Source organism: Rhineura floridana, chromosome 1 (assembly GCF_030035675.1).
Source record: "Rhineura floridana isolate rRhiFlo1 chromosome 1, rRhiFlo1.hap2, whole genome shotgun sequence".
In the NCBI taxonomy this organism is placed as follows: Eukaryota; Metazoa; Chordata; class Lepidosauria; order Squamata; family Rhineuridae; genus Rhineura; species Rhineura floridana.
The window spans coordinates 103,319,356-103,335,164 of record NC_084480.1 but is presented as its reverse complement, the minus strand read 5'-3'; the positions used below and the strand labels follow the sequence as shown (position 1 = coordinate 103,335,164).

The 15,809-nt window shown below is 41.3% G+C and overlaps 2 protein-coding genes across 2 annotated transcripts in view; both read right to left on the bottom strand.

The window, feature by feature from the left end:
• The window catches only part of TRPM6 (transient receptor potential cation channel subfamily M member 6), a 125,018-nt gene extending 119,283 nt beyond the window's left edge, over positions 1-5,735 (bottom strand). Inside the window, exon 1 of the mRNA XM_061609311.1 lies at positions 5,708-5,735. Within this exon, the coding sequence (XP_061465295.1) occupies positions 5,708-5,735 (28 nt within the window). The remainder of the gene's footprint in view (positions 1-5,707) is intronic.
• Positions 5,736-7,161: 1,426 nt separating this feature from the next.
• Positions 7,162-13,934, bottom strand: C1H9orf40 (chromosome 1 C9orf40 homolog). Its single transcript, XM_061612947.1, has 2 exons — positions 13,333-13,934; positions 7,162-8,416 (listed from the first exon to the last, which is right to left on the bottom strand). Exons 1-2 carry the CDS (start codon positions 13,723-13,725, stop codon positions 8,264-8,266), a joined length of 546 nt encoding a protein of 181 aa, XP_061468931.1. The 5' UTR covers positions 13,726-13,934; the 3' UTR covers positions 7,162-8,263.
• Positions 13,935-15,809: the final 1,875 nt, after the last annotated feature.

Here is a 15,809-nt window from a genome sequence, read left to right as displayed (position 1 = left end):
TGAATGTTTTGTGGATGCAGATCATGCAGGGGAGCTGAGCAGTCGTAAGTCAACCTCTGGCATAGTTGTGATGTGGCACGGGTCATGCATTGACTGGAGCAGCAAGAAACAAAATGTGGTTGCAACATCAAGTGCAGAAGCCAAGTATGTGGCCCTGTCACAGGCCTGTAATGAGCTACAGTGGTTCGCAATGCTCATGCAGGAGATAGGCATTGATATGCAATTTCCGATTACTGTATATGAAGATAATCAGACCTGCATTAAGATAGCCACATCAGAAGCTCATACCAAGAGAACAAAACATATTAGTGTCAGATACTTTCACGTAAGGGATTGTGTGCAGCAGGGGTTTGTTAACCTAAAATTTTGTGACACTAACAACATGGTGGCTGACATAATGACCAAGCCTTTGTGTGAGGAGAAATTTGGCAAACTGGTGACAAGGCTTGGAATGAACCAAAGTTTGAGTGAATAAAGTTCTGAAATGTACTGCTATGTACTGAGATATACTTTTGAACTGTACTGAACTGAGTTTGCAATGTACTGAAATGTATTGCAAGAGGTATTGTAGAAATGTATGACAGTATGACTATGTATTATGGAGATGTATTTCATGTGTATTTTGCAGTCTTTATGGAAAAAAAGGGGGCTGTTGGGCTGGTGACCAGTTGGCATTACTGTCTCTAGTAGTTTTCCATGAAGCCTGCAAGTGTGAAGACGTAACTGTGGTTAAGGGGGAGTTATGTCTATGATCTGTCTGGGAACGGACTGCCAGGGTCGTTGCTATGGTAGCCATCTGATAACGACTGGGAAAGTTCTAACAGAGACTATGTGTTGTGCTCTTCTGAATTATGCCTCTGAGCTGAGAGGCTGTGTTTTGTGTTTATCTATGGAGAGAGATGTACCAGAAGGGGGGTGAGAAGAATCTCTACATGTATTTACTCTTAAGCCTCTGGCCTTAATGTCTTAATAAAGACTCTTAAAATGCTCTGAAGAAGTTTTCTTGCTCAACTTAACTCCAATGTAATGTATGCTGTTTCACACAACAACGCACACAAGCCAACACCAGGTGGCTTCTTTTTAAACATTGTTCTTTCCTCCACCTACACAGAAAACCTCATCTCATTTTGCAATCCTAGAACACTGCAGTCTGACTGCTCATTTGAACACACTGCCAAGCCAAAAGTTGCCTTACACCTCTTCTCCTCCATACAAACACAAACGTTTCAAAATACAGTCACCTTTTGAACTACTGAAGTCACAGATCCAAAAACAAAGCAATTCACTCACAAGCATATGCTACATTTCCTTCCTGTTTCAGCCTAAGATTGCAGCAACAAGGTGAGTGGAATGGCTGTGCTGATGTGGAAATAAACCCTGCAAAGTTAACAGTGGTGGAGGGGAAGAGTTGGTAATGTGGGGTAATCAGCAGCTGCTAAGATGCACCAAAGTTCCAGTCCAAACTCAATTATCTGCACATCTCTGTGGACAATGTTTTACCTTCATTTGAACTTTCATTTGTCCTGCTGTGTTTGTCTCTTGCTTCTTGGAGTCTGTGGGTCAGGAGGACTGTGTCAAACTCTTTTCCTGACTCTGAAGCTTCTGCAGCAACCAGTGTAGGCAGGAGGAAAGGAAGTCCATTCAAACCTCAGAATACTTTGCTTGATCCTTGGACCACACTAGAGAATAGTTAATGTTTCACTTTTCCCTATCAGTGATTGACAGCTGTCTTTATGGCTTGGATTCTTCCAGCGACTCTGCAGGTTACGTACCAAGGAGCTTTATTGCACAACACTTAAGCAATAGACAGGCCAAGGTGCGTGGTTAGATTGCTCCCCTCTGCCAAGCCTGTTCTACTATAAATGTCCAACTAGTACTTCTCCATCCCAGATGAGATGCCCTGTGATTTTTCACTAGTCTTATGTCAAAAAATAAATGGGAGGGAGTAAAGCTGGAAACCTTTTGCAGTTCTTATTGGGAAGCTGTCAAGCAGGGTGGGCCAAGCCAACCAGCCACACATTCTAGTTTTCGGTTTGAAATTGGGCTGGTGTGTAAGAATATAGCTGCACTCAAGATTCTCTTGAAGGGGGCTGGTGTGTAAGAATATAGATTCTCTGCAACACTTGATTTAAAAGCCAAGCAATGTGTAGGCAATTACATTTTACTTTCATATCACAAACTATGACTCAGATGTGGCCTGCTTTGTGCTTTCTGACATGCATATTTTTTTCCAAGGCAACAGGTGCTTAGGACTAAGGAAGAATAACAGCAGTTCTGAAAGAGGTAAGTCACTTTGGCATTGCTATTCTTTGTTAGGGCATCATTTGTGTAAGGACTTGGTAGAGTTTCTACATAATTAACAAAGGCCTGACATTTCAGCCACAAGGTATTTGGCTGCATATACAAAGAAGAAAATGACAGCATTTCCTCCAGAACAGATCAACTCCCATTTTAACCTCTAGTCAACTCTATGCAACATCTCTTAAAAAAAAAAAACTCTTAAAAGAACAAAAACAAAAGAACCAAGCAGAATCCAGGAGGTTGTGTGAGTGGGGGAGCAGTGGGAGAAATGGAGGCTTCTAAAACCTTTCCCCTTTGGCAGGACCTGATTAAAGGAACACATTTTGGAATGGGAGCTGACATAGGGAAAGGTGATTTTTATGATACACGCATAATCAACAAAGGAAGCTGCCTTATAATGAATCAGGCCATTGATTCATCTAGCTCAGTATGGTCTACACTGACTAGCAGTGCCTCTCCGGGGTTTCAGATAGGGATCTCTCCCACTCCTTCATGGAGATGCTGGCAATTGTACCCGAGACCTTCTGCATGCAGAGCAGAAGCTCTGCTACCGAGCTACAGCCCTTCATCAGGTCCTTTAAATGAAGGTCTTTTAAGGTCAAAAACAGCACCTTGAAGTGGGCGCAGAAGCTTACTGAGTATGCTCACATTGCCCAATATTCAGGAGATGAGCAGCTGCCTGCTGAACTAGTTAAAAGATTTCTGAGTCGTCTTCAAAGGCAACCCAACATAGTGCATGTTATTGAATCTGACAAGCCCATTTGTGCATGTTGGCACTCTAAAAATGTAAGAGTGCTTTGAAATGGTTTAAACAATACACTTTTCATGCAAACTGTTTCTTGCTGTCAAGCAATGATCGACGTGGTTTAAAATTATAGTCACATGGAGCTGTTCATTGTTAACAATGAAGGTTACTCTGTCAAACCTGGATGGGAAGAGGACACTATAGGCCTCATCATTTATATATGAACATTAAAGTAAATTAAATTATGCTATTTTTTGGGCTGCCTTTAAGGGTAGGTTGCAAGGTAGCCTACAAGGTGGCTTCTAAAGGAAAAATATATCACAACACTTAATAAAAGCCAACGATATTAAAACACCCATATAATTCCAATATATAAAAAATACAAACTATTGGCAATGCACATGTGAAAGCGTAATGTGGAAGAACTCTTGTTAAAAGAGCATTATCATTTGGGAACTTTAGTTTAGTGGAAGCTTTGGGGTCAAAGTCAAAGGAAACCATTCTAGGAAGCTTGGAAAAACAGAGCAAAACATACAAGACTAACTTCTGACTTGAAGGGGCTCTGCCCTTTGGTTGCTTTTCTGTTCAAAACTTTCCCCTAGTTGCTTTTCTCTCTGCAAGGGAAAAAGATATAGGTACGCATCTCTCATGCTGCACGAGGGAGGGTGGACATCTGCTAAAATCAACAAACCTCCATCTTTTTCAAAATGCCTTTTCCTAAAGCTATCTTAGAAAAAACAGCTTGGTTTTATTCTTTATTACTGACTTTATTATTCTTTGAAACTATTTCAACTGGCCTATTAAATTATTGTTACTGCTGCTGCTACCTTTGTTAATTTTTATTTTACATCATTATAATTATTGTGCTTTTATTGTATTGGGAGGTGGCACATAAATCATTTTAATAAATAAAACTAATGTATAAATATATAAATCCCAGGATCATAGCTTATATGCTTTGCATGCAGATGGTGCTACATCCCATCAAGATTCAGGCTGCAAATGATGGGACTCTAGGAAGCCACTGCCAATCAGAGTAGATAATACTGGGCTAGATTGCCCCATTACAAGTCAGCTTCCTATGAACTTGCAGCCTCCTAAGACTGTGTGTAGGATTTTTAAAAAAGTAGTAAATAATGTTGAACATAATATACATTGTGTGTGTGTATATACACACACACACACACACACACACACACTGACATACAACTGTATGTTGTACACCGCCCAGGGAGCCATTGGCTAAGGGCAGTTTATAAATGAAATTAAATAAATAAATAAATAAATAAATAAAGTGTCACCAAGACACATTTCAACAGAATATCTATGGTTACAGCAGGTCAACCTTACTTCTTTGGAGCACCCAACATGGAAATTTACAAGTTCAAATACTTGTCAATCTGATCACCTGAAGTTTTCTCAGGACCCTCTACAAAAGACAACCAACCTCTAAATGCGCACCTTCCCTCCCCCTTGCCACTAGTCATTTATGTGGCTAAATTAGCCTTAATATCAACCACCCTCTGTGGTGACATGCAGCAAAATCCTACGTTTAATCAGAAGTATCATTGTGTTCAGGTCCTGTGTAGCCTGCTGCAGATTCCTAAAGGTTATCTTCTACAATTTAAAGAATCTCTTGCCATATTTTCTCTTACTAATTTCATATGGTAGCTGGGGTTTAGTTACCTCCTCTGTATTTTACTTCGCTATGTTCCAGAATGTATGTTCTTTTTGTACACCACTTAGTCTTTTGATGAATCAGCTTATAAATGTTCCAAACAGGTATGTCTGGGGAATTTCCTATCACTTATGGAAAATTCCTGATGCTGCTTTCGTTGGTTATGAAAAAAGTGTGTATGTGTGTGTTTGTGTATATATATATGTATATATACACACACAATTGTTTTGTCTTCACATATGAATTTTTAAATACATTTTTATTGTTAAATTGCTTTGAGATGTTTTGAAGGAAACAATTAATACATTGAAATAAATAATGAATAGGAAACAAAAGCTCTTTGTTAGTGAATAAGTAGTTAGTGAATCACCCTGCTGGTTAACATTACTCTTTAAGCAGCTCTTTCCAAAGACTGACTGCAAACATGTTACATGTCATAGGGATGCAAAAATATCACCGATTTTCAAGTATTGGCTAAACTTTATTTAAAAATTAGGAAGAATGCCTTGTTTGGAACAATGTATAATTTAAATGTATAATTCAAATTCTTCATCCTGCTTTATAGTTCCTGTTTTTACTGATTAGTACCATAATCATACTAAATTCTCAGTCTAAGTGATTTATGCTGATGGACTATTCTGAGGACCAAGTCCAACATCTTCTTACATTGGCCAAGTGTTGCTGTTTGTCCAAAGCTATTTCCATAGTCTTTTGAGCACAGAGACTCATCAAATTGAACTGAAACTGCAAAAAACGCTACCAACATTTAGAGTGCTTCATTTCAGCTTTTCCCTCTCTAGTCCTTAACTTTTCATAAACAGCATATTAGGAAAGATTTGTCTGAAATGCACTTCTGCTAAAAACATAAACTCACACACTCCAAATTTAAGCCAGTAAAAAAGCTTTACATATTCTTATTCTAAATTTAGGTAATACTCCTATAAAAATCTTAAACATTAAAGTAGAAAAGTCAGCTTACTTACCTTCATTCTCATCACTAAAACATAACATATTTGTAGCCTTCAACAACTAAATTTGAGACTGAAGTTTCCATCTCATTCCAAATCAGATAAAGCTTGCTTAGCACTAGCAACTAGTGGAAACAATGCTGAAAAGCAATGATTACAAATTTCCATGAGCTTACACTTAAAAGCTTTAATGAGAGGGAAAGAGATGGCCTCTCAAAACCTGGTGAATATTTGTACTGCAATTAAACTGAAGAGACTATCACCTTGTAATCAGAATCATGTGACACAATCTTGTTTCAAGTTTATATACCACATTAGGGAAATGATTAACATTCATAATGTCACTTGTTTGACGTTTCAACAGCAGCTTGGTTCAGAATGAAAGCTTTCCAATGAAAACAATTTCAGTTTTTCAAAAGTTTACCATTCATCTCTATTGCCACCTAAAGAGTTTGGTTTATAACTGTTTGCCTTTTGGTGACTACACAATTTGGACTGCACTTGTTTCTATTTTATCTCAAGAGTACATAGATAAATGAGATTTTTCTTAAAACAGTACGAGCTGTCACAAAATAATTTGCAAAAAGTATCTGCGAAGCTTGATCTTTTTGTATGTAGCCAAATATGTTCTTACAACTATCAGCCCTGGGACTGTTGGCTGAAGGGCAGATTATACACATGCTAAATAAAATCTTATCATTTGGGTCTTACTGTGTATTGCAAAAACCAGATTGTTCGATTACCCTGGATGAATACACAAGACCACATATCTTAGTGCATGCATAACCTTTTTTTCCTGACTAAAATACTTGTCAGCTCAAAACTCCTCTCCCCACTCCCACCCAGCATACATACATTGAATTGTTCACATGAGAAAAAGTGGTGAACTTATGAAGTAAGAGCTCCTTTTATAAGAGGCGCATACAGCTATCCCATATGTCATTTCTGTGTACTGTCTTACTTTCCCCCTATAGATTTATTTCCACGTTTTCCTTGTGTGACCCACAGTAATGAAGTAATGCTGGCAAAGGGATAAAAATACTTAAAATAGCCATAAGATCCATGGATAACCTTCCCCCAGCCTTCCACCTCCCCAATCAAACAGATGGCAATCAGGTGGAGGAAGGAAGAGATTTTATTCCCTTTCCCTTTCTCAGCTAGGAGAAAGATGGGTGCTTCACAAGCACAGCCAGACCTGGCTTGGATACAGGAATGAGGAAGACTACATATCCACATGCCACATCATTTTGCCCTCTCTGAGGCAGGAATATATGCGCATAACCCTCCTCACCCGATCATTTCTATCCCTCATACCTGAACTCAACAGGTATTACTTCTGAGTAGACATGCAGAAGATTTCACAGCGACTCTCTAATTTACAGCTATATAAAATGTATGCAAGGTTATATTTTGACATAAGGTGGAAGATGTAGTGCGGACATGGACTGTAAAAGAACACTGGAAAAATATTTCACAGCCCAAGCATTTTACGAGTCTAATCATATTTTCCTTTCTACAGGAAGGGAAAAAACACAGTGCAACACAGACACTATTAAACCTGATTTAAGAAATCCCTCCCCACAAAAAAGGTTTATTGACAAAGCATTCTGGTGCATAGGGAAAATAAAGTTGTCCAATGAGATAATCAATATGATCAATACTTCATAGGGTTTTTTAAAAAGTAGATTATATTACACAACAAAAACTCTTATCAAATATGCCAAAGTTATGGTTTATTATTAAAGAAATGCCATCTAACTTGAATAAAAACTATGCAACAATTAGCAGATCTGAAGCTGAAGTCTACTGATAAGCTCTCTGGTTTCAGATAGTCATTGCTAGCAAATTTGACTAAATGATAACATTTGTACTTAAGTCTAATATTTGCAAAAAACATAATTTAATACAGAATCAAACATCTTAACTCTGCAGGATGTGAGCCTCCATCAATAAGCCCTGAGAAATGTGCCCACTTGTTTCACATTGTTCTGCATGGTTCCCTTCCCTTGTCCATCACAGTGTATATATTTGGCTTAAGCCAAAATGCAATAAAATCCTGGCATCATTTTTACCCTCATGCCAGCCCCAGAACCGCTTAAGAAAACTTGTACAGTGGCAATTCTTGGCAGAAAATGGTTGCCACTGCCATTTTTCATGTTGCACAGAAGTGTGGATTGTTTATATTTTTTGGTCAAGCTCTTCTATCAACAAGGACAGTACAGATCCTAATAGTGTTCTCTTGACTGGGTGCATCTTAGCACACACCCTTGTGGAGCACTGCCTGCTGTACATTTTACTGTCCATGAAGAAAGAACTGGCTATGATTTTTTTTTGTCAGCATACATCCATTTTCAAATGTTCAACCAGTCCTCCAAGATTCACACTCCCCTCATTCTGTATACAGTTCATTTTTCTAGACAGTCCATTGATGAGCTCTACTGCCATCCTTTCTTTTTAGGAAAAATTGTCCTTCTTCAAAGTATATTTTACTCCTTGAGGCTACTTTTCCAATCAAGAACAGAACTAAACAAAAACCATCTTCTGCAAGCAGATTTGCCAATGAATCATTTTTCAGGTTTCCATTTCCGGGAGATGACCACTGCTGGAGTGTCTTGCTTCTACTGTGTCATCTTTCTTTAAATCCAGAATATCAGACAACTCAATAGTAGGTAATGGAGACCTCCAGTACTGGAAGGAATTGTAGTGCCAAACATCATCTTCATGCTGTGAAAATAAAATGTAATTAACAGTTATCATTATAGCAGTAAAAACCTCTGAAAAATCCTTTTGCATATGACAAGCCAAATTCCACAAACAATTTTAGAATCCTACATTTATAAGAAGTTCCATAGTTTAGTGAAAAATAAGAGCCAGGATGTGAAGAAAAGAACACATACAACGGAGAGAGATTCACACAAATGGCCCTACATTTTACTTCTCACTGCTGCTAAAAAAAGCAACTGTTCTCTCACTATGTACACAGTTCTCCTTTACAGGCTTGTTTTTTCTTAGATTTTAGTTAGCTGCATTACATGCTAGCAAGCACACATAGAAAGAAATCAAGAAACAGCCTCCCACCAAATATAAAAGATTTGAGAAACAGTTTAACTTGCACTCCCTCTGGTGGATTTGCTGGAGAACAAAAAATATGAAATTTTTACTTTGTATAAAATAAAGAACTCATAATCTGCCAAGGATCTGCAAATTTTTGCTGGCTTTGATGGCCAACTAAAAATCTGTTGTTGGTGTGATCATGATACTTTCCCAAAAAGTACTGTGCTGTGCCCTAAAACACAATACAAATTCCAAAATTGGAGCTGGCAAGGGGGTTAACGGATTCCATGAAAGGCAAAAACGAATTCCACTTTCCTCCAGCTTAGAACTGGAGAGGAGGAGGCTTTTATTTTATTCTCTGCTTGCCAGGTACTTAAAAGTGGGAAAGAAAAGTGGTAACACAGTAATTGCAGGGAAAGGGAAGGTGGGTGTCAGGTACAGAATTAAGGTGCAACAGTATGCAGATACCAGGCTGAAATTGCAGCCCTAAAAAGAACTCTGTTCAAAATGTGTTGGGCTGAATGATAATGTTAATCTTTTGCACCTGGAAGTCTCCTTCCTTCCTCTGCTAGGGGCTTGGTGCCCAGCAACCACAGAAACAAACCCAACTACCTCCATCTCCCATCTCCCAAAAGCAAAGTACCCACTGGGCAGTCAAATACTGGAATTCCTGGCAGGGGCAAACAATCCCTCAAGCCACCCTGGGCTCCTTTGGGAGGAAGGGTGCGATATAAATTGACTAAATAAATAAGCGGCTATGCCTTCCTCCTCCAGCTATGAGCTGGTGAGGGGAATTGGGAAGCACATGGATTTTCTTTTTCTTGGTACCTGTAAAAAACTCCAAGTACCCCGCAGGCAGAAAGAAAGCCAACGTATCTTTCCCCTTTAGCTCAGTTTGGTTTGGGCTCTGCACTTGTGTTCTGTAAAATATGAACCAAGACAGATAAGACTTCTGCCCAACTTTGAGATTAGGCAAGGGATGTGGACCATCCTGCTCCCCACAACTCAGAAGCAGTGTTGGGCTCACATGGCCACCAGAGGATAGCTGATCACTTGCTATTAAGAATGAGATTATGAGCAAGCAATATTGTAGAGCCCAATACTCTTCCTATTTGAAGAAATGACAATTTATATGTACAATCTAAACACTTAACTAGAAACTCCAGTGTGTATTATTACGTTTTTGAAAACCTTTGTACAAAAATTACAGATTGCAAGGCCCACTTTCTGCAGGGATTAGCTCCCAAGTGGAAGCAATCCTAGGACTTGCATTTAGTGCCAAATTTTAAAAGGCACCTAACGGAAACCTCAAAGTGCACTTTAAGTCTCCCGATTGTTCATTCGCACCCATGGATTTACGTGCCCTATGCCTGATGTCATATATCATCAACTGTGGGGCAGGTAGGCATGGCTATGTGGAATGGCCTTGTGAACCAAATTACGGTCCCTGTGGGGGTCCATCCCTGCGATAGTGGTTCCAAATCAACTCTGTTTAAAGGAAGGTACAAAACAGAAATACTACTGTTGTGCTTCCTACATGGAAGCTACATGGTAGATAACAAAAGAGATTTTTGTGCTAATAGAATAATAGCAGAGCAGTCGCACTTTCTATCAACTGGGGGGACAGATTTTATTACTCTAAAATGATCATACCGTACATATTATTTCAACTAAATATTCATATGTTGTTATATAAATATTTTTAGATACCATTGTAGCCCGAGACCTCAAACCCAGATCATGGCCTTAGGTGGAAGTAATGTTGGTGCTTTTCAAATCAGATTTTCTGGGAAAACACATTTTCCCTCTTTCCTATCTATGAATGGGACCAGAAAATAGTGCAGCTGGTTTTTAATACCCATGGACCTTTACATTTCTTAAATAGCAGTCCCTCATGCCAAATGACAAGCTAATTTTAAAAGTGAAGGGACTTTCTAAAGCAGTTCGCAATATGGCTTAGTGGTCTGCCATTCCAAGGAAAAAATTGAAAACTATTACTAGGCTTACCCAATCTCTTAGGATCCTCACCTATGCTTTTAACAGAAGTCATTCTAGCATTGTTCCCTATGCTATTTAACATCTACATGAAACTGTTGGGAGTGGTCATCTGAGAATGTGGGCTGAGTTGCCAGCAGTATGCTGATGATACCCAGCTCTACATATTGATCACATCAAATCCCAAGGATGCAGTGCAGATGCTGGATTGTGGGCTCCAGGCTGTAATGGACTGGATGCGGGTGAACAAGTGGAAATTAAATCCAGACAAGACAGAGGTATATTGTTGGTAAGCAGAAACGCTAACCAGGATTGGAGTTGTTGGCCCATTCTGGGTGGGGCTGCACTCCCCATAAAGGAGTGGGTCTACAGTCTGGGAGTTCTCCTGGATCAGGCGTTGTTGCTAGAAGATCAGATAGCCACAGTGGCTGGGGGCGGCTTTGCTCAGTTTGGGCTGTTGCACCAGCTGTGTCCCCATCTTGGCCGCTCATATCTGACTTCCCTCACCCATACCCTAGTCATCTCGTGTTTGCATTACTGTAATGAGTTCTACATGGAGCTGCCTTTGAGGACTACTTGGAAGCTTCAGCTGCTTCAAAATGCGGCAGCCAGGATGTTAACTAGAAAGAGCTGTTTTGAGCACATTACACCTGTGCTAAAAGAGCTACACTGGCTCCCAGTTTGCTTCTGAGTACTATTTAAGGTGCTGGTTTTAACCTTTAAAGCCCTAAATGGTTTGGGATCTAGGTATCTGTCTGCCCGCCTTCCCCACATTAGTCATACCCATTGCATGAAAGCAAAGGAAGAAGGTCAGTTGCGAGTGCCTACCATATCTGAAGTCTGAACACTCACAACAGAACCTTCTCTGTTGTGGCCCCTAGACTATAGAATGCCCTCCCCTCTGAGGTAAGATCAGCCCCCTCTCTTCCCATTTTTAGAGGGCTGCTGTTATATTTCTAACCCTGTGTTCTGATGTTTTTAAGTTTTTTATGGATTTTTAAAGAACGTTTTGTATTTTTAAATTTGTTTGGTTTTTGTATTTTTAATTTGTACAATCAACCTCAGGACCTGCACTCTGGGTGAGAGGCAGTCAATAAAAATCAATTTATTATTATTTATTGTATTGTATTGGTTTATTGCGGTCAAAGACCCAAATTATTATTTATCATTATTCTAGCATATATAGACAGGGCCTGTTAAACAATAATAGTATTACTTATGAATTATTTATATTCTAAAATACAAAATTGGGCTTATCTTCGTTGAATGCAAATTACCCTATGCAAGTTACCCTAATTCAAAATTTTCTGGAAAACCCACAGATTTCAGCAGTGTGCATGCTGTGTGTTCACTAGGCCAATGGAGATTTATAAAATGAATGGTGCAACAGGGGGGGAAATTATCCCTTGTGTCATTTATAATAATAATATAATAAGGCAGGATCATCTAATAAACTCTATTTGCAATAGATTAGACAAAGAAAGTTCTTCATAAATGCAAAATTAATTTATGGAATGCCCTGCCACATTTTATATGGGGATTAAACAAATTTATGAAACATACGTTTATCAACAGCAACTGACTTTTATATCTACATTATAGACTCCACCTCTCAATACGAGTTGTTGACAGATTGCCACCTTCATGGCTCAGCCTATGGGTTTCTCAGGATGCTTCCAGATATATGTACTGCAAATTATAATGGGGGGGGGAAGCCTAATATTTCAAAAACTAACAGATAACCATATGACAATTACATCATTTTATTTAGATGGGGAAGGACCATAGCTCAGTAGCAGTGCATCTGGTTTGCACGCAGAAGGTCTCTGGTTCAACCCCCCAGGATCTCAAGGTAGGGTCTGAAGGCCTGGAGAGTGGAATACTGCTACACAGTTACCTAAAGTTTAGTTCATCTGGAGAGTGTATTAACATTTACAAAAACTTTTCTGGCGGCTAAAGCCTTGCAATGATCCTGCCTCCATTATAGGAGTCAGGCCAAAGTTTGGAAAATAAGGACATTTACATAAGGAATCTTAACCGGGTTCATCTCTTCATTCTTTATCCATTACTTGTTCTAATCTAGATTATGAGCTATTTGGGGGCAAAAATGTGGTTTCCGCCCCTCTCTAAAAACTCTGAAGCAACCTTCTCCAATCTGGTGGTCTCCAGATGTTTTGGATCCCAACTCCAATCAGCGTGTGCAATGATCGTGGGAGCTATAGCCCAGTAACACGTGGAGGGCACCAGGCTGGGGTAAACTGCTCTGAAACGTGCCCTGTAGGGGTAGAATATTATTATTATTACAATTATGTATACGATTGTTCTGTAACAGCCCAGATTTCGTCGAGGCAGCCAATCAACCCACAACAGAATGGAATCTAACATGAAGAGGTACAGCCGCCGCCGCGGCTCAACGCGTTAGCACACCCGGCTCCATCGTTCCCTTCACTGTGGAAACGGGAACCGCTCCCAGAGCAGCTGGACTTGTCCTTTCCCGCTCCTGAGGGGGAGGGGTAGTCCTAGGGATGGTTGCCCAGAAACCTCCCGTCACCGCCGCTTTGCCTTCCCACTCACAGCTTCAGCCTCTTTACCTCATCGGGCGGCTTCGGGGTCCGACGATCCCTCAACTCTCCTCCCGCCGCCGCCTCCATGTCTGTCCCAGGCAGCAAAAGCTGCTGCTGCTGCTGCTCCTCCTCTTGCGGCCGCGTCGTTCCTCCAAGGTGGAAGATGGCGCCAAGCCCCCGCTCTTTCTGAGAGCCACTGCCGTTCACCACGGAAGGCCGCTTCCCTCCACTAGTGGCTTTCTTCTCCTCTTCATCTTCCTCCGCTCCCGCCCGTTTTCGCTTCAAACGGAGGAGCTCTGAGCATGGCGGCTCCTTTCGCTCGGGATCGCTCCGCGAGCGCTTCGGCATCGGTGCTTGAGTGAGAAAGCTCTCGCACCCGAACGAGCGGCACGCCAACGCCTCTGCTCCGCGCTTAGCCATAAGCCTGGCTTAGAACGACTCACGGGCCCTCTACTAACCGCGCACGCGCAATCGTACCGCGCCACGCTCGAGAACGGGGGGAGGGGAAACTGAGTGAGAGAGCGCGCAGCCGAAGGCACTTGCATTTCTCACTTTCCTGCCGCCTCCTAGCGGGGACGCCGCACTGCGGAGCCGTCCCTGGTGCTTTTCCCGTTTGCTAAACACGCTTATCAGGGAATAAGCTCCACTGGGTGCAGTGTGGGACTTACAGTTAACATTCATAGGGTTGCAATTTGAGCCCCGCTGCTGTCAGTGGGAAGCGTGGAGGGTGGCTTTCTCGCCCCCAGCTCCGCTTTCCCTTGTGGGCGGGCGGTACCAGAAGCAAAATTAGGTGGCACAATAAATAACTCTTTTGTATCATCCTCGCATCAACGTAAAACTCAGGTTGCTCTACAAGTCCACAGTCCCCTCTGTTTTTCTTCCAGGAGATAATCGAGCTTCGTGAACGCATTTCAGCCAGGCAAAGGCCCTTAAGGAGGCCGTGGAAAAGTGCTAAGAGATTGGGGTGGTCTAGGAAAAGTCCTGACGCCCAGACGGAGAGCGCTGCAGGGCCACATTCTACCCCTGAGCCTGAGGTTACCCGCTCCTGATGTATAGGATCCTAAATTCAGTGGAGTTAATTCCCAAGCAGAGAGCCAGTGTGGTGTGGTGGTTAAGGTGTTGGACTATGACCTGGGAAATCAGGGTTTGAATCCCCACCCAGCCATGAAGCTCACTGGGCGACCTTGGGCTAGTCACTGCCTCTCGCCTCAGAGGAAGGCAATGGTAAACCCCCTCTGAATACCGCTTACCATGAAAACCCTATTCATAGGGTCGCCATAAGTTGGAATCGACTTGAAGGCAGTCCATTTCAATTTTTCAATTCCCAAGCACTCATACATATGATCAGGATTTAAGGCTACAATCTCCTACACACTATGGAAGAAAGATGGATTTATTTAGAATCGTCTAATCTGCCCTTCAAGCCCCAAGATAGTGTACAAATAATCAGTCATTGGATTCAGTGAGGCTTACTTCTGAGTAGGCATATATCTGATTTGGCCACTTATGTATAAGTGCACATAAACCATCATTTTATATATACTTGCTTCTCTCCTCCCTGTCCTTTTGTATCATGACTTTCAGATTATGAGTTTATGGTCAGGGAATCTCTGCAGATCTTAGAATCATAGATAGAATCATAGAGTTGGAAGGGGCCTTGTAGGCCATCACCCCCTGCTCACAGCAGGAAATCCATAGCTAGAGCATCTCCTGCAGACAGCCATCCAGCCTCTGCTTGAAGACATCCAGCGAAGGGGATCCCACCACCTCCCTAGGCAGTCGGTTCCATTGCCGAACCGCCCTTACTGTCAAGAAGTTCCTTCTAATATCCAGTCTGAATCTACGCTCTTGCAACTTAAAACCATTAGACCTAGTCCTACCCTCTGGGGCAGCAGAGAACAAATCTGTACCCTCCTCTATGTGACAGTCCTTCAGGTACTTAAAGAGTGCAATCATGTCAGAAGGAAATAAAATCCAAAGGGACCTGGATAGACCAGAAAATTGGGCTGAAATTAATAAAATGAAATTCAATAAAGACAAATGCAAGATTCTGCACTTAGGCCACAAAAACAAAATGCACGGGTACAGCATGGGAAATACCCGGCTTAGCAGTAGTGCGTGTGAGAAGGACCTTGGAATTGTAGTGGATCGCAGGTTGAACATGACCCAGCAGTGTGATGCTGCGGCAAAAAAGGCAAACGGGATGCATAAACAGAGCTATAGTTTCCAGGTCGAGGGAAGTAATACTCCCACTATATTCTGCATTAGTCAGGCCTCATCTGGAATACTGCATTCAGTTCTGGGCGCCTCATTTTAAGAAGGATATAGACAAGTTAGAGCAGGTTCAGAAGAGGGCGACGAGGATGATAGCCGGTATGGAGAACAAGTCTTATGAGGAAAGGTTGAAGGAACTTGGCATGTTCAGTCTGGTGAAGAGAAGGCTGAGGGGTGACATGTTAGAAGATTTAGGCAGTTTATAGATGATAAACTGTACTAATGTGACA

Excerpts from the sequence above, each read along its gene's own strand:
- C1H9orf40 (XM_061612947.1), bottom strand. The coding sequence starts at position 13,725 with ATGGCTAAGCGCGGAGCAGAGGCGTTGGCGTGCCGCTCGTTCGGGTGC. Across the intron at positions 8,417-13,332 it reads CCCCGAAGCCGCCCGATGAG|CATGAAGATGATGTTTGGCA; the intron begins GTAAAGAGGCTG and ends TTATTTTCACAG.